Genomic DNA, 15,184 nt, shown 5'->3' with positions numbered 1-15,184 from the left:
AATAAAAGTGAGAGGTAAGACTCAAAATATTGTAGTTTCTGCATTATTCATGATCTAAATACATAAAAAAAATCGTTCAATCTTTTCTACTTATATGCTTATCTAGACAAGAAAGAATCTAAAAAAAAAACAATCACATATGATCAATAGTGCAACTAATCTTAAAGTTTTACATAAAAAATTCTTTCCACTACTAACTATTAGTCCGACTCTATGCCGATGCTGGTGCCCTTGCGGGTGCTGGCGCGGGAGAACTCCCGCCTTCAAAAACATTGTGTGCACGCAAAAGTGGCGGCATACTTGATCGTTGTGGGTGTAAATCAAGGATGTGGTTAATTCCATGAACAACAAGCTGGCGGGAAAGATATATATAAGGACGCGTGATAATTGCATTATCGATCTTAATTCTCGAAGGTAGAGTGCTGGTGATTAGAATAGTTTTCCAAGGAACTAGTGTTGGAAGGAGAGATAAGGGTTTTAAGTCGTAAAGATCGTGTAATGACGGGCTAATGTGGTAAGGAATCAGATGAGGGCTTATATAGCCTAATTGCGAGAGGGCAGCATCGTTAGGTGCAAACATTGTGGCGTTTACTGGGATATTGAGTCTGCCCTTTGATTGCTCTAACAATTTGATCCATATCTTGAAGTTGCCATCGCAACTAAACGTCTCGTAGTTGCTATTGCAACGTAGAGATTCAATTACCTTGTCTATTTGTTGATCGGAAGATTCATAAGATATAGTTGCAGAGATAGATGAGAGGAGGATGAGGATTGTTAGGAAAGGAAGGAGATTTAAAGCGTAGAATTTGGCCATGATATATATGTACTTGCTTCTCTGCTTAGCGTTTTCTCTAGACTCTAGGGTTCTATACGGAAGGAAGATTTATGACAGTGAAAATACAAGAGTTGGGTGCTGCTTATATAGAGAATAGAGTAGGGTACATCATGATTCCTATACTATCTCTGTTCGAAGAACCAAAGATCAACAACCGTTCAATCCTACTCTAATTCCATAAACACCCGCGCCCTAATCCTACTCGGACTAAGCTGCATAAAATTAGTACCTGAATAATAATAATAAATTTTAACACTTCACTATATAATAGTTTCATTATATTTAATGTGAGATATAAAATAGTTAAATACATCTATCTATCTATGCTTTAATGACTTTAATAAATTTTTTATTAATAATTGAAACCCCTTCTTAAGTTAAGTTGTACTTAGATATTAGTTTTGATTTCATCAATATTTGGTAGCGTTAACTTTTGGTTTAACTTATTTATTCAATCATGTATATCTTATTATTTTATTTTTATATATCTTTTAATTCTACTAAAAATTTTGATGTATTAATAACCTTTATTAATAGTAGTTGATAACACGGGTCCGATCAAAATATCTAAATTAAACAATGATAAAAATAATACATCTAAAATTATAAGTCATATAAAAATAAAAAAAAAAGATAAAATTAATACACATGAATCATGAAACCAAAAGGTGATGTAGCCAAATAAATAATTGAAACTAAAGTAACAACTAAAATAATATAAATAGAATTATAAATCACATAGGAATAAAAAAGAATAAAAATACTACATTTAGAGTTATAACATGTTATAATATAAATCATAAAAGGTGAAACAAAAAAGTGGTGGAACCAAAAAATAATTGAAATAAAAGCATCACATAAAAAGAGGTTTCGCTTATTAATAAAGGTTATTAAAGCGAAACCCCTTTTTAAGCGGTATAAAGTATTAATTTTGATTTCACCAATTTTTGGTGCCACCAATTTTTGGTTTCACCGAATCATTTATGTATATCTTATAATTCTAATTTTGTATGTCTTTCAATTGTACTAAATTTTTTGGTTACATCCTTTATTCGTGTATGTATATCTTAAATTTTACATGTCTTATAATTTTATTTAAGTTTAGTTTTATTTTTATTTCTTTATACTTCCACATATCTTATGATTCAATTAAATTTGGTTTTATTTTTGTTTCACCAGCCTTTGTGTTTCTAATTTCCTTATACATTGCTAATTTAATATATTATATGTTTTTGGTTTATCAACTTTTAGTTTCACCCATTTTTGAATTTTATTATAACTCTAAATGTATAATTTTTATTTTTCTTTTACTTCTATGTGACTTATAATATTATATATTATTGTATTCATTTTTCAATTGCAATTCGTATATTAATTTCAACTCAATAATCATGTTTTCCATATGGCTCAATGGTATATTTAATGAAATAATAATTTTTTTAAAATCATATAATAATTATAATCTTTTTATTATAATCATAACACAAATATCTTACTCAAAATTTTGCCATGGCACTTATATTATTAAGAGTTTTAAAAATTATTTACGTAAATTAACTCAGTCCATACTTCGCACGGGTTATTAACTAGTCTTTATTAATAAACGAAACCCCTTTTTTAATTGGTACATAAATATTAATTTTGGTTTCACCGGTTTCTCGTACCACCAACTTTTAATTTCAATTATTCATTCAAGTATATCTTATAATTCTACTACTTTTATATGTCTTTTAATTCTACTAAATTTTTTGGTCATACTCTTTATTCCTATATATATATATATATATCTTATATTTTTACTTGTCTTATGATTTTATTTAGTTTGATTTTATTTTTGTTATTTTATACTTTTACATATTTTATTTTATGATACTATTAAGTTTAGTTTTATTTTTATTTTCTTATACTTCCCGTATCTTATGATTTTGTTAAGTTTGATTTTATTTTTGTTTCACCCTTTTAAATTTAACTTCTATATTCTTAATTCACTTATATATTGCTAATTATATCATACTTGATGAAGCAGAAGACTAGACAATAGTAACCTCTTTTAAGATGTGTATAATATGTAATTGATCGTGTACACAACTTTCAAATAAAAGTACTGGTTTTTACATTTTTTATCCCAGATTCCAGCAACACCAGGTTAAACATTCTTGTAAAATGGATCGTGAGAATTGCATCCCTCTGTATATATAGCAACATGTTACTAATGTAAGAAAAGGTGAGAAAGCAAACCGAATAACTTGTGAGAATGTAGGAGTCGTGGCGTGAATTAACACTGCCCTAAAATTGAATTTACCGCTACGTACACACGGCCTCTTAGCAATCAACCTCCAGGGTTACACGACCTCTATTTCTTTGGTGTAGTACAAAGAAATAGATTGAAATCACTCTTGATCATTGCCTAAATGCATGTTTATATTTATATGAAAGTACTTGAGAGAAAAACTTGTTTTTGTGTCCTCAAATGAGGGGAGAGAGCTCCTTTTTATAGGGGTGAAAACTAGTAACTTAAGGATAATAGAAAGTCATAGGTCACATTATTAATTAAGGGAGGTAAAAACCTTAGAATTAAGAGTCTCAAAATGAAAGGCCTTACACAATGAAGAGTCTCAAAATGAAAGGTCTTGCACAATGAAGAATCTCAAAATGAAGAGTCTAACACATCATTTTCTTTTGAAGCAAACTTATTTTTAGAATAATATTTATATTATTCCAACATTTCCCCACATAATTTAAAAGAAAAATAATTTGGGCAATGGATAGTCGGTTTCTAAGCATCAATGTCTTATGGACTTGAATTCATACCCAGTGCATACAAATATGCTTCACAACCATGTTAGGTAGAAAGTTCTTGAATCTTTCATGGTAGTTAGTGAGAACATACTTATGCACTTAAACCTTTCTCAAATCAAGAAGTGATTTCGCATTATTATGTAAAAATACCCCATATTGTACCTGGATTTTCGTGAACGCTTTAGAGGTCCTTCGCCTAAAGGACTCTCATAGGGGGTTGAGCGTAGCCCCAACAATCACATAGGTAAGTTCATCAAGTTTGTATTTTCGCAAACCACCTCTTACGAGGCTCTGAACTTATTAAGAATATTAGCTATACATATGACAATAAAAAAAATACAACATCACTTTATTTATAGGAATGGTAGTAGTATATATAAAATGAGTTCTTTTGTGATTTCGTTTGACCCATTGAACTTAGACATGTCTAAGATGGGTATCCACCACAATTCACTCCATAATAGGCTTCAAATCCATTCCTAGTGCTGACTCCAACACTAATTTTATACAAAGGCCTTTGGTGAGAGGATCTGTAATATTCCTCTCTGATTTTATATACACGAGTGATATCACATTATTTCTTTGCTTCCCTGGACCAACTACCTTCCAAAAGCTTCTTCTTTGCTTCCTCGAATTACGCGGCTAAACAGCGCAAGTTAATCCTCATGGAGGTTAAATTTGAAAACAAGCAAGTATGAGCTAAATAAATGCTCAACAAGATCATTGTAATATATATATATATGGTGTTTTGATATAAAATCGACATCTGTAAGAGCGCAGATCATTTTAAAATCATAATTGCTGAAATAGAAAATTTATTAAAGAATCGAATAATTGTTTCTCACTGTATTCAAAACTCTTTTTGATATTTTTGAGCGAAATGCTTCAGCAATACTTTGAATCTTTACGAGAATAAAACTCGTAAAACAATGTTTACGAAAATATCGTAAATAACAATAACAAGAAGCAATGACTATGGATTGAATCATAAACTTTATTCAAAACCAAACTCTTGATATCAATACTCATTTTGTTGTCATATCAAATTAGATATCAATACGAACTTTGATGCTCACAACATCCCATACTGAAGTCAACATCAATCATCTATACTAATACCACCTTTAATAATCATCAACAACCTAAATATCCACATCAAGCAGAAACTGCATCAAAACTGCATTTCACCTTTTATTAAAAAAAAACAGTTGATAAATCATTTATTATAGGATTGTCAAAAATAATTTAGAAATAACAGTTTAGATTGGAACCAATTATATTTCATGTTGTTCCTGATGATCAGTCACGAAACAGCACCAGTATCCCGCAGTCATACCGTAAATATAGGTACTACCCGTATCCCGCAGCCATACGGTACCTATAGGGAGCTAAAAAAGGCATATATTTGCCTTGAAAGATATTACAGCTTGACCGATATCTCGATCACCTACGCTGTAACCAGTAACCATTCCAATATTAAAACCTTTTTACTGAAAATGAGCCGACTCAATCGACATCCTAAATAATTTTATTCCCCCATTCACTTGGGCAGGAATACTCGCAACAAAATCATCTTTCTCAAAATCCAAAATGTTTATAAATCTGATAGTTGGATAAGTAAAAACACTTGACTATTCTGAACATAGAATAGCAGATAAGTACTTGCATAAGCGAAATCATTTATTTCAGCAATATGTATAATATTTATCTATTCAGAACTGAGAATAGGGAAAGCAATACTTGCATAATAGGATTTAAAGTAAATATCATTTGAACAATAAGTGATGATAGGGATACTTGCCTTTGGGTTTTTAGCAGTTACTCACACTCGCAATAACAAATCCCTCCTTCTGATATCTTATGCCATCACCGTCTTTCCTTTCGACAATTCACTGATGTGCTGCTCCTGCGATTGTTAGAAGCCAGATATCCAATACCATTCCATTTCACTCTTTCCAATGTCTGGTCCCGATCAACTCGAATGATCCGCATCTATAATTAAAAGATACAACTTTAATCGCCTAAACGATAATTACTCGATGAATTGCGCGTCAAAATCCTATCGTCTGCCCATACGATAGCCCACACATAACAAGACAATCAAACACAAGAATCTTGACCCACGTACGCATGTAATTCACATAGCACGTAAACACATAACTCACGTATCACATAATTCATATCCCATATGACTCGGTTCGTCAAAATATTCGACTCGGTACGTTTAAAACTGAAATCTGGTAAAAAATATGACTTTTTAATCAATACGCAACTCAAAATCGATTTGCAAAATAAGCGACCTTTCGAAACAAGAGAATTTGGGTCTCGAAAGTATTTTTAATGAAAGCGGAATATTTTTCTGAGTCTAGACGCGTTCGTTTCGTATTAAACAGACGAACGTTCTACTTGTTACGAATAAAATACTAATAAATTAATTCATAATAATATTAATTGATTTTTTAAATACTCAAATATAATTCTTAAAGGCTCAAAATAATTTTTAGGAATTATTTAGTTTAATTACAAATAATTATATTTTATTTAACTATTTATAAATAAAATTAATTGATTAAATGAATTAATCAATCAATTAAATCCATAAATAATTCACGAAAATAAATTATAAATAATTAAATCAAATTTTTGATTTTTAAAAATAATAAAAGAAATTAAATTTTGGAATTTAAAATAATTCAATTAATTATTAAATAATTAACCAAACTAAAATTGAAATTTTAAAATGATTTGAGGAATTAAAACTGAATTTTTAATTTATTTTTAATAAGAAATCTGAAGAAACAGATTTGCAATTGGGAATTAGGGTTTTTATAGATTAAAACCGGGTTATGGGATGGGTTGGAACCAGGTCAATAAACGGGTCGCCGGGTCGGGTTCTGGGTCACCAAGAACACGGGTTGGACAGTCGGATTCTGCAAAATAATCCGGTAGCCTCACCGAATTTTGGCAACCCCGATTTCAACCAACACACTCGACTTCACTTCAGTTTTATTTACGCAAAATTCCTGCTACACCACTCAGCAACTAACTCTAGCAATAATCATCATCAACATCAAGGTCCTGCTCGATTTTTCCGGCAAACCCGCCATTAAAATCGGTGGCAAGCTCCCAAAATTCGGCGAATTAACGATTCGCTTCATTTCTATACCAAACTCAGCCGTCTATGCACAAAAATGAAGCCTATGCAGTAACAATCTGACACAACCGTCCCTAACATCAAACAATCATTCAACAGTCCGTAAAATCAAGTTAAAAACGAAGAACATCAACCCAAGTTCGATTAACACAAAATCGAACACAATCAATCCAAATATGTATATAAATCGACTATAAACACGAAGATAAATCTATTACTATCATAAAAAACAATCAAAACCACCCCGAAATTAAACACCCAATTCGACTCAAGAACACAAAAAAATCAATTTTCTCAATACCTCACCTCAGATTGCAAAAGTTATATCGAATTAAAGGGCTTGATGAGAGCTTCAGATTGGTATGAAGAACATCAAAAATGGTTCGGTAAATCCTTGGAAATCATGAATTAAAGTTTGAGGAATGGATTTCACCCCCAAAGTGGTGTTCTTGAATTTTTGTTTTTGAAAAAAATAAATAAAATGAAATAAAAGAAAATTGGCTATTTATATTAAACACAAATTATATCCCCAAAATTAATTAAGGGTGTTTTTATCCCCTAATTAAAATAATTAAGCCCCAAAATAATAATTACGGGGAATGATTTTAAAAGCGATAAAATACAAAATTTATATCACTATTCCCCGAAAATTGCAAATAATTCAAAAATGCAAAAATAACGAGTATTTGAAATACGGTTGATTTTATAAAAATAAAAACACGAATTTTGTGGAGTTTGACGTCCCGGTGGGTCCCGGTCCGTTTATTTTTGATAAACAGAATCGCTTCCTAAATAAACAGAAAATCCAGAAAACACATAAAATACATTCAACACTCATAAAACGAGATAAAACGAGTAACCCGATAAAGACGCAAATAAACACGCGTCCAAATTACGGATCGTTTCATATAAATGCATTTTAAAACACATAACCAGTATCCCATTGGATCATATCGGATCCAAAAATAGATTACTTAGCCGCGCTAAGTAACTATAAAATGATACAATTTAATATCAGATTTGGATAATTATCAAAACCGAGCTTCTTATAAAATACCCTACGAGAAAATAATATAAAATATCCCGTCTTTCGAGAATACGGGTTTTATCGATCTATAAAAAAAATGATGAGCGTATCGAAAATTTTACGCTGGGACTCGTACGGGTCAAACCGTACCCCAGATCAAAAAAGTCAAAACACAGAAAATGTTCAGAATAATCAAATTAGGTTAGGAAGAAGTTTTCTGAAGAGTTCCGGGTTGAAAAAATGAAAAACGGTTGAGGTTGGACGATTCCCGGCTTTATAAATAATTCTATAATTACTAAGAAAATAATTAATAAATCCATAAATCATTATAAATTCATATAATAGTCCAAAAATTATCAGAAAAATATCACAATTATCTATATTTTATTATGGACATATAAAATTTAGTATATTCAAAGAATATCATATATAAACATCCAAAACATCAACTCCAATTACCAGATAATTCCCTAAAATTTACCAAAAAAATCACATCAACCATTTCAAATAATAATATCTGAAAATATGGGATATTACATAAATGCCACTTAACACACCCCCAAACTTGAACCGATGCTTTTCCTCAAGCATAATAGACTCAAAAAATAAGAAATAAAAATGAATGAATGCAAACTACATGCATACAACGATCCCCTCAGAATAACTAAACCAATCAACGAGCAACATCTCAACAAATGCAGTTTTTTGCACAAAGATCAGTCAAACCCCACAAATCAACTTACAAGCCAGAAACATACGTGTGTGCAGACGCTTAGCAGATATACTATCGCAACTAGATCAATAATTATAACTCACTACTCACCAAGGCAATCACGAGGTTATAAATAGAATAAAAGCTAAACTCAAAATGACTGACAACACTTTAATTCTTATATCGGAGTTATTACACGAATTCATGCTTTTATTCACAACACATAACAATAAAAATATGCTTATTTGTTGTGCAATGAGTGAGGTCCAGAAAAGACTTATACAATAATACCCATATAGCAAGCGTTAGGTTAGCGAATCCCAGACTATGAAAGCCTTAGGTCACTAGGCACAAAGTCCCCTAACAACTTAATAACTCGAGTATTAAAAAGCCCACTCGTGATCAATAATGCATCAACACATATTTTTTCTTCTTTTTTTTATCTTTTTTATCTTTTTCTTTTTTTTCAACAATTTCTGAACGAGTGCGTTTCGCTCCATCTCGCTCAACCCTAGACTACTCATATAAAATGAGCCGGCTACTAGCATTTGACACCTAGCCACAATAACTAGCAATGAAATCCAATATTTTTCTCCAATTTTTAAATATCCATGTTATGTTACCATTAAGAGAATATCCTAAATTCTAAATATAAACAAGTGATTAAACCTCGACAAATAACAAAACATGACCATGATCTAGCTTTTAAGCAACCTATAAGACTTAGTGAAATTTGTAATTATTTCAGCATGAAAATCAACTTGATAAGACTTAACATCACTCTATACAACATCACTACACTAGCATCAATATCACAAATCAATCAATAAAGCAAACTTAAGGGATCATGTTATAATGCAAATGGAACTATATACAACAGACTAACATGCAAAAAGATAAAAGAAAAACTACTACATGGCAAATATGCAACTATATGAACTAAACTATCATGAATATGCAAACTATATGAGACTCCAACATACATATATTCCTTAACTACCACCCCCAAACTTAAAATATCCACTGTCCTCAGTGAAGGTAATAGTAAGGAATCAGGCCTACCTACTCAGAATCAGGGTCATCACCCTCATGGGGTGGAGTGTCAGGAGTGTCAGGAGGCGGGTACACAAAGTCCTCACCCAATACTGGCCACTGGATGTCAACTCCTATGGCTCTAAATGTAGTCCCCAATGCCTGGGTAAGGTCATGTGCAAACCGACTATGGATGTCATGCATCGCATCCATCCTCCTCATTAAGCGCCTATACTGTGCTGAACTCAAACCAGCAACGCCCTCTGCTTACTGCTGCTGCTGCTGTGAAGAACTAGGCTCACCCATCTGCGCTCTCCAAGCTGCTCTACTAGCTTGAGCAGAACCACCAGCATAAGTCCGATCCGCTAGCCGTCCACCCGACAAGTACTCATATGAATAACTGAGCCCCTTCTCATCCGCCTTTCCACCGTACCACTCCTGCATCACAGCTATAGTCGAACTATCAATCGGGGCACTAGGCATCTGTAGCTGTTCGTGTGCTGGCCAATGAACCCAAAATGCCACACTCAACTTCGTCACAATCGACGCATACGGAATAGCACCCGCAGTGCTCCCTCGCAGAAATCTCAAAATCCCCTGATAAATAATGAACCCCAAGTCCACATAATCACCCTACAAAATACCCCACAATAGCTTCGCCGGGTCCACCGTAACATCATGCACAAATAAACGAGTTCCATGCACGGGCATACCTGTTTATACACGACACAGGGAAAGCGACATACTCTTTTATACCCCTCTTAAGTTTCCAATGAGTCTCAGGGATGCAAAGAGTAACAACAATCAAGTCCAAGTCAAAATCTTCCCCCGTCTTCCTAACCCAATCATCCTGACCCTCCTATCTCTCAGGTTGGTTGATCAACCTCCGAATATCCTCAACACTATACTCCACCGTCAACCCCCTCACCACAGTAAAATAATTCTTGTCCGCCTTCGAATTCGCATAAAACTCGCGAACCACACTCATAGGTACTGCAGCAGGTGCCTCACAAAAAGCAACCCAACCCATATCGAGAATCATCTCCAACAACTTACCATCTCTTCCCGATGGCAAAAATCCTCTCTCCTTGGCTATAGGCTTCGAAAGCAGCCTCGTATACTCGGTCTCAGCCTCCAGAGTTGAGAACCTAGGCCTCACACCCCCGACACTAGAGGAATCGGTGGTGTTGCTGCTAACTTAAGTTCTTTGTCTTTTGGGTGCAATTGGAAGTGAATAAAAGAGAATAAGAGATTTGTATAAGAGAAGTTTAGAGTTTGAGAATTGAAAAGGTGATGGAGAGATTTGTGTATAAGTGTATGTATATATAGGAAGAGAATTAGGTTTAGAATAGAAGTGGGATTCGATTAAGGGAATATCGGGAGTAATGGGGTGTTTGAAATTGAATTGGAGAGGGAAATATGGAAGGTTGGAGCAGGAAATTCGGTTGTGAATTAATTTTGTATTTGGTTTTTGATTTTTCTGATTTTTTTCAGGTACAGGGATGCAGCTCGGCAGCCCCGCCTGGTAACGCGGGCGCACCGTGCTACTAGAAAACCAGCGCAGCCGCCCCGCATACCAGCGCAGGCGCGCCATGCTAATGGAGTTTCAACGCGGCCGCCCCGCTTCTCAGCACGAGCGCCGTGCTACTGTAGTTGGCACTGAATTTTTTCCTTTTTCTGATTTTTTTATATTTTTCTCCTTGTTTTCTTCTTATTCTATCTATTAATGTACAACAAACTTGGGTTGCCTCCCAAGAAATACTTAGTTTACGTCGTTAGCTTGACGTAGAATCCTGACATCAAGTTGTCAATAAAATGGCACTAACCACCTCACGGCTTGCCGTATCCCCATAGTAATGCTTCAACCTCTGTCCATTTACCTTGAATGCTTGGCCTTGATCATTCTCAAAAATCTCCACCGCTCCATGTGGAAACACAGTTTTGACAGCAAACGGCCTTGACCACCTCGACTTCAATTTTCCAGGAAGAAGTCAGAGACGAGAGTTAAAAAAAGAACTTGTTGCCCCGACACAATTGATTTGAGCACTAGACCCTTATCGTGCCACCTCTTGACTTTCGCCTTACACATTTTGTTGTTCTCATACGCTTGAAGCCGAAACTTATCGAGTTCGTTCAATTGAAGCATCCTTTTCTTACCAGCTGCATCCATATCAAGGTTCAATTTCTTCAAAGCCCAATACGCTTTATGCTCTAACTCCACAGGAAAATGACATCCTTTTCCATAAACCAACTGAAACGGAGACATGCCTAGCGGAGTCTTATATGCTGTTCGATATGCCCACATAGCTTCATCCAACTTCAAAGACCAATCCTTCCTTGATGAAAACATAAATTTCTCTAAAATACGCTTGATCTCTCTATTAGATACCTCAGCTTGACCATTAGTCTGAGGATGGTAGGCTGTAGCTATGCGATGATTCATATTATATCGCTGCATCATAGCAGTAAACTTGCGATTGCGGAAATGCGATCCCTCGTCACTGATTATGACTCTTGGAGTCCCAAATCTTGTGAATATCTGCTTATGAAGAAAATTAAGCACTACCTTCGCATCATTTGTCGGCAAAGGCTACACTTCAACCCATTTTGAGACATAATCAACCTCCAACAAGATATACTGATTATTGCAAGATGAGACAAATGGCCCCATGAAGTCGATTCCCTAAACATCAAAGACCTCAACCTCGAGAAGCACATTAAGAGAAATCTCATCCCTCTTGAACATACTACCAACACGCTGGCAGCGACCACACTTCAAAAAAAACTGATGCGCATCCTTAAACAATGTAGGCCAGAAGAATCCCGCATGAAGGATACGAGCTGTTGTCTTCTCTCCACCATAGTGGCCTCCATAAATAGTCGAATGATAGTCTCGTAAGATCCCCTCCGTTTCGCTTTACGAAATACATCTCCTGATAATTTGGTCAGCTCCTTGCCTAAACAGAAACGGCTCATCCCACATGTACCACTTCACCTCATGAAGAAACTTCTTCCTTTGTGTATAAGTTAAGTCTGGGGCATAATATTACTCACAAGGTAGTTCACAATGTCTGTGAACCACGGTTCTTCCTCTTGCACCCCAAACAGCTGCTCATCGGGAAAAGACTCATTTATCAATGTTTTATTCTGTAAAATTGTACTTGGATCTTCTAAACGAGAGATGATTAGCGAGTTGATTCTCGGTACCTAACCTATCCTTGATCTCCAAATCAAATTCCTGAAGTAAAAGAACCCATCGAATCAATCTAGGCTTCTAGTCCTTCTTCGAGACGAGATAGCGAATAACAGCGTGATTAGTGAAAAATATCACCTTCTTCCCAAGCAAATAAGATCAAAACTTCTCAAAACCGTAGACAATGGCCAAAAATTCTTTCTCCGTAGTAGTATAGTTCAGTTGAGCACCATTGAAGGTCTTACTAGCATAGTAGACCACATGAAATATGTTGTTCTTTCTCTGTCAAAGAACTGCTCTAACTGCATAGTCACTTGCATCGCACATCATTTCAAAAGTTTCATTCCAATCAGGTGCAGTTATGATAGGTTCCGTGATTAAACTCTTTTTTAAGATATTAAAAGCAGCTAGGCACTCGTCATCAAACTTGAACGCGATATCTTTCTCTAGAAGATTACACAAGGGTTTAGAGATTTTAGAGAAGTCCTTGATGAAACACCTATAAAAACCCGCATGACCAAGGAAGCTACGGACTCCCTTAACGGAAATTGGCGGAGGAAGGTTTTCAATCATCCCCACCTTGGCTTTGTCCACCTCAAGACCCTTACTACAGACCTTGTGCCCAAGAATAATGCCCTGTTACACCATAAAGTGACATTTCTCCCAGTTGAGAACCAGATTAGTCTCAACACACCTTTTAAGAACGGAGCCAAGATTTTGCAAGCACTCGTCGAAAGAATCACCGAACACAGAGAAATCATCCATAAACACCTCCACATTCTGACCAATCATGTCAGAGAAAATGGGAAGGTGCACCACACAACCTAAAAGAAACTCTTCTAAAGGCAAAAGTACCAAACGAACAAGTAAAGGTAGTCTTTTCCTGATCGTCTGGAGCGATATAAATCTGATTATAACCCGAATAGCCATCCAGAAGACAATAGTACTCATGCCCAGCCAACCTGTCAAGCATCTGATCAATAAAAGGAAGAGGGAAATGATCCTTCCTTGTGGCTTTGTTCAGCTTCCTGTAATCCATGCAAACTCTCCACCCCGTGACTGTTCGAGTAGAAATGAGCTCATTCTTTTCATTAGCAACAACTGTGATACCTCCTTTCTTCAGCACACACTGAACTGGACTTACCCAAAAATTGCCAGAAATGAGATAAATGATCCCTGCATCTGACCACTTGAGAATTTCCTTCTTCACAACTTCTTTCATTATCGGATTAAGCCTTCTCTGTTGCTCAACCGTTGGCTTGCTACATTCTTCTAGCAGAATTTTATGCATGTAATAAGAAGGGCTGATTCCCTTGATATCTTCTATAGTCCATCCAATTGCCGATTTGAATTCTCTCAGAATTCTTAAGAGCTTTTCCTCATCACTACCTGAAAGGGCTGATGCAATAATAACAGGCAAAGTAGATGCATCACTTAAAAAAGCATACCTTAACTGCTTAGGCAATGGTTTAAGCTCGAGTGTAGGAGCTTCCTCAATAGATGGCTTGAGGCGCTTTGGAGAATTTTTCAGCTTTTCCAATCTAAGAGATTCAAACAGCATATCCAGCCTACGTTTCCAAGGAGAAGCATTCAAATATTGCAACTGCTCATCACCTTCGTCATATTCACTATTTGAATTTCCCAACAAGGCTTTCTCTAATACATCAGACTTTAGCATTTGATCAAGTTCTGAAGTAACCATAAAATCGAGCAACTCCACTTTTAAGCACTCATCATTATCAGTAGGGAATTTCATGGTATTAAACACATTAAAAGTCACATCCTGATCCAGTACTCGCATAATGAGCTCACCCTTCTACACGTCAATCAAGGTTCGGCCCGTAGCCAAGAAAGGCCTTCAAAAGATTGTAGGAATCTTCTTATCCTCCTCGAAATCAAGAATTACAAAGTCCTTAGGAAAGATGAGTTTGCCCACCTTGACCAAGACATCCTCCACAATGCCTCGCGGATATGTAATAGAGCGATTGGCCAACTGTAAAGTCATATAACTAGGCTTTGGATAAGGTAAATCCAACTTCTTGAAGACAGACAAAGGCATCAGATTGATGCTAGCTCCCAAATCACATAAACACTTGTCGAACGACAAGTTTCCAATGGTGCAAGGAATAGTGAAGCTTCTTGGATCTTTAAGTTTCGGAGGCAACTTATGTTGCAGCACAACATTGCATTCCTCCGTGAGAGTAACTGTCTCTATTTCATCAAGCTTCACCTTCCGAGAGAGAATACCTTTCATAAATTTCGCATAACTAAGCATCTGTTCAAGAGCTTCCGCGAAAGGTATGTTGATATGAAGTTTCTTGAACACCTCCAGAAACTTCTCAAACTGCTTATTCTTCTGCAGCCTCTTAAAAGGAGGTGGAGGATAAATCTGTTTCTCCCCTGTATTACCCTCAGGAGGAGTGTGTTCCACA

General features: G+C 35.4%; 1 protein-coding gene across 1 annotated transcript; it reads right to left on the bottom strand.

Moving 5' to 3' along the window:
• Positions 1-211: 211 nt before the first annotated feature.
• On the bottom strand, positions 212-814 carry LOC141661055 (uncharacterized). The gene has a single exon (XM_074468037.1). It carries the CDS (start codon positions 812-814, stop codon positions 212-214), a length of 603 nt encoding a protein of 200 aa, XP_074324138.1.
• Between the last annotated feature and the right edge of the window lie 14,370 nt (positions 815-15,184).

Source organism: Apium graveolens, chromosome 5 (assembly GCF_009905375.1).
Source record: "Apium graveolens cultivar Ventura chromosome 5, ASM990537v1, whole genome shotgun sequence".
Taxonomy (NCBI): domain Eukaryota; kingdom Viridiplantae; phylum Streptophyta; class Magnoliopsida; order Apiales; family Apiaceae; genus Apium; species Apium graveolens.
This window is presented reverse-complemented; position numbering and strand designations above follow the sequence as displayed.

Excerpts from the sequence above, each read along its gene's own strand:
- LOC141661055 (XM_074468037.1), bottom strand. The coding sequence starts at position 814 with ATGGCCAAATTCTACGCTTTAAATCTCCTTCCTTTCCTAACAATCCTC.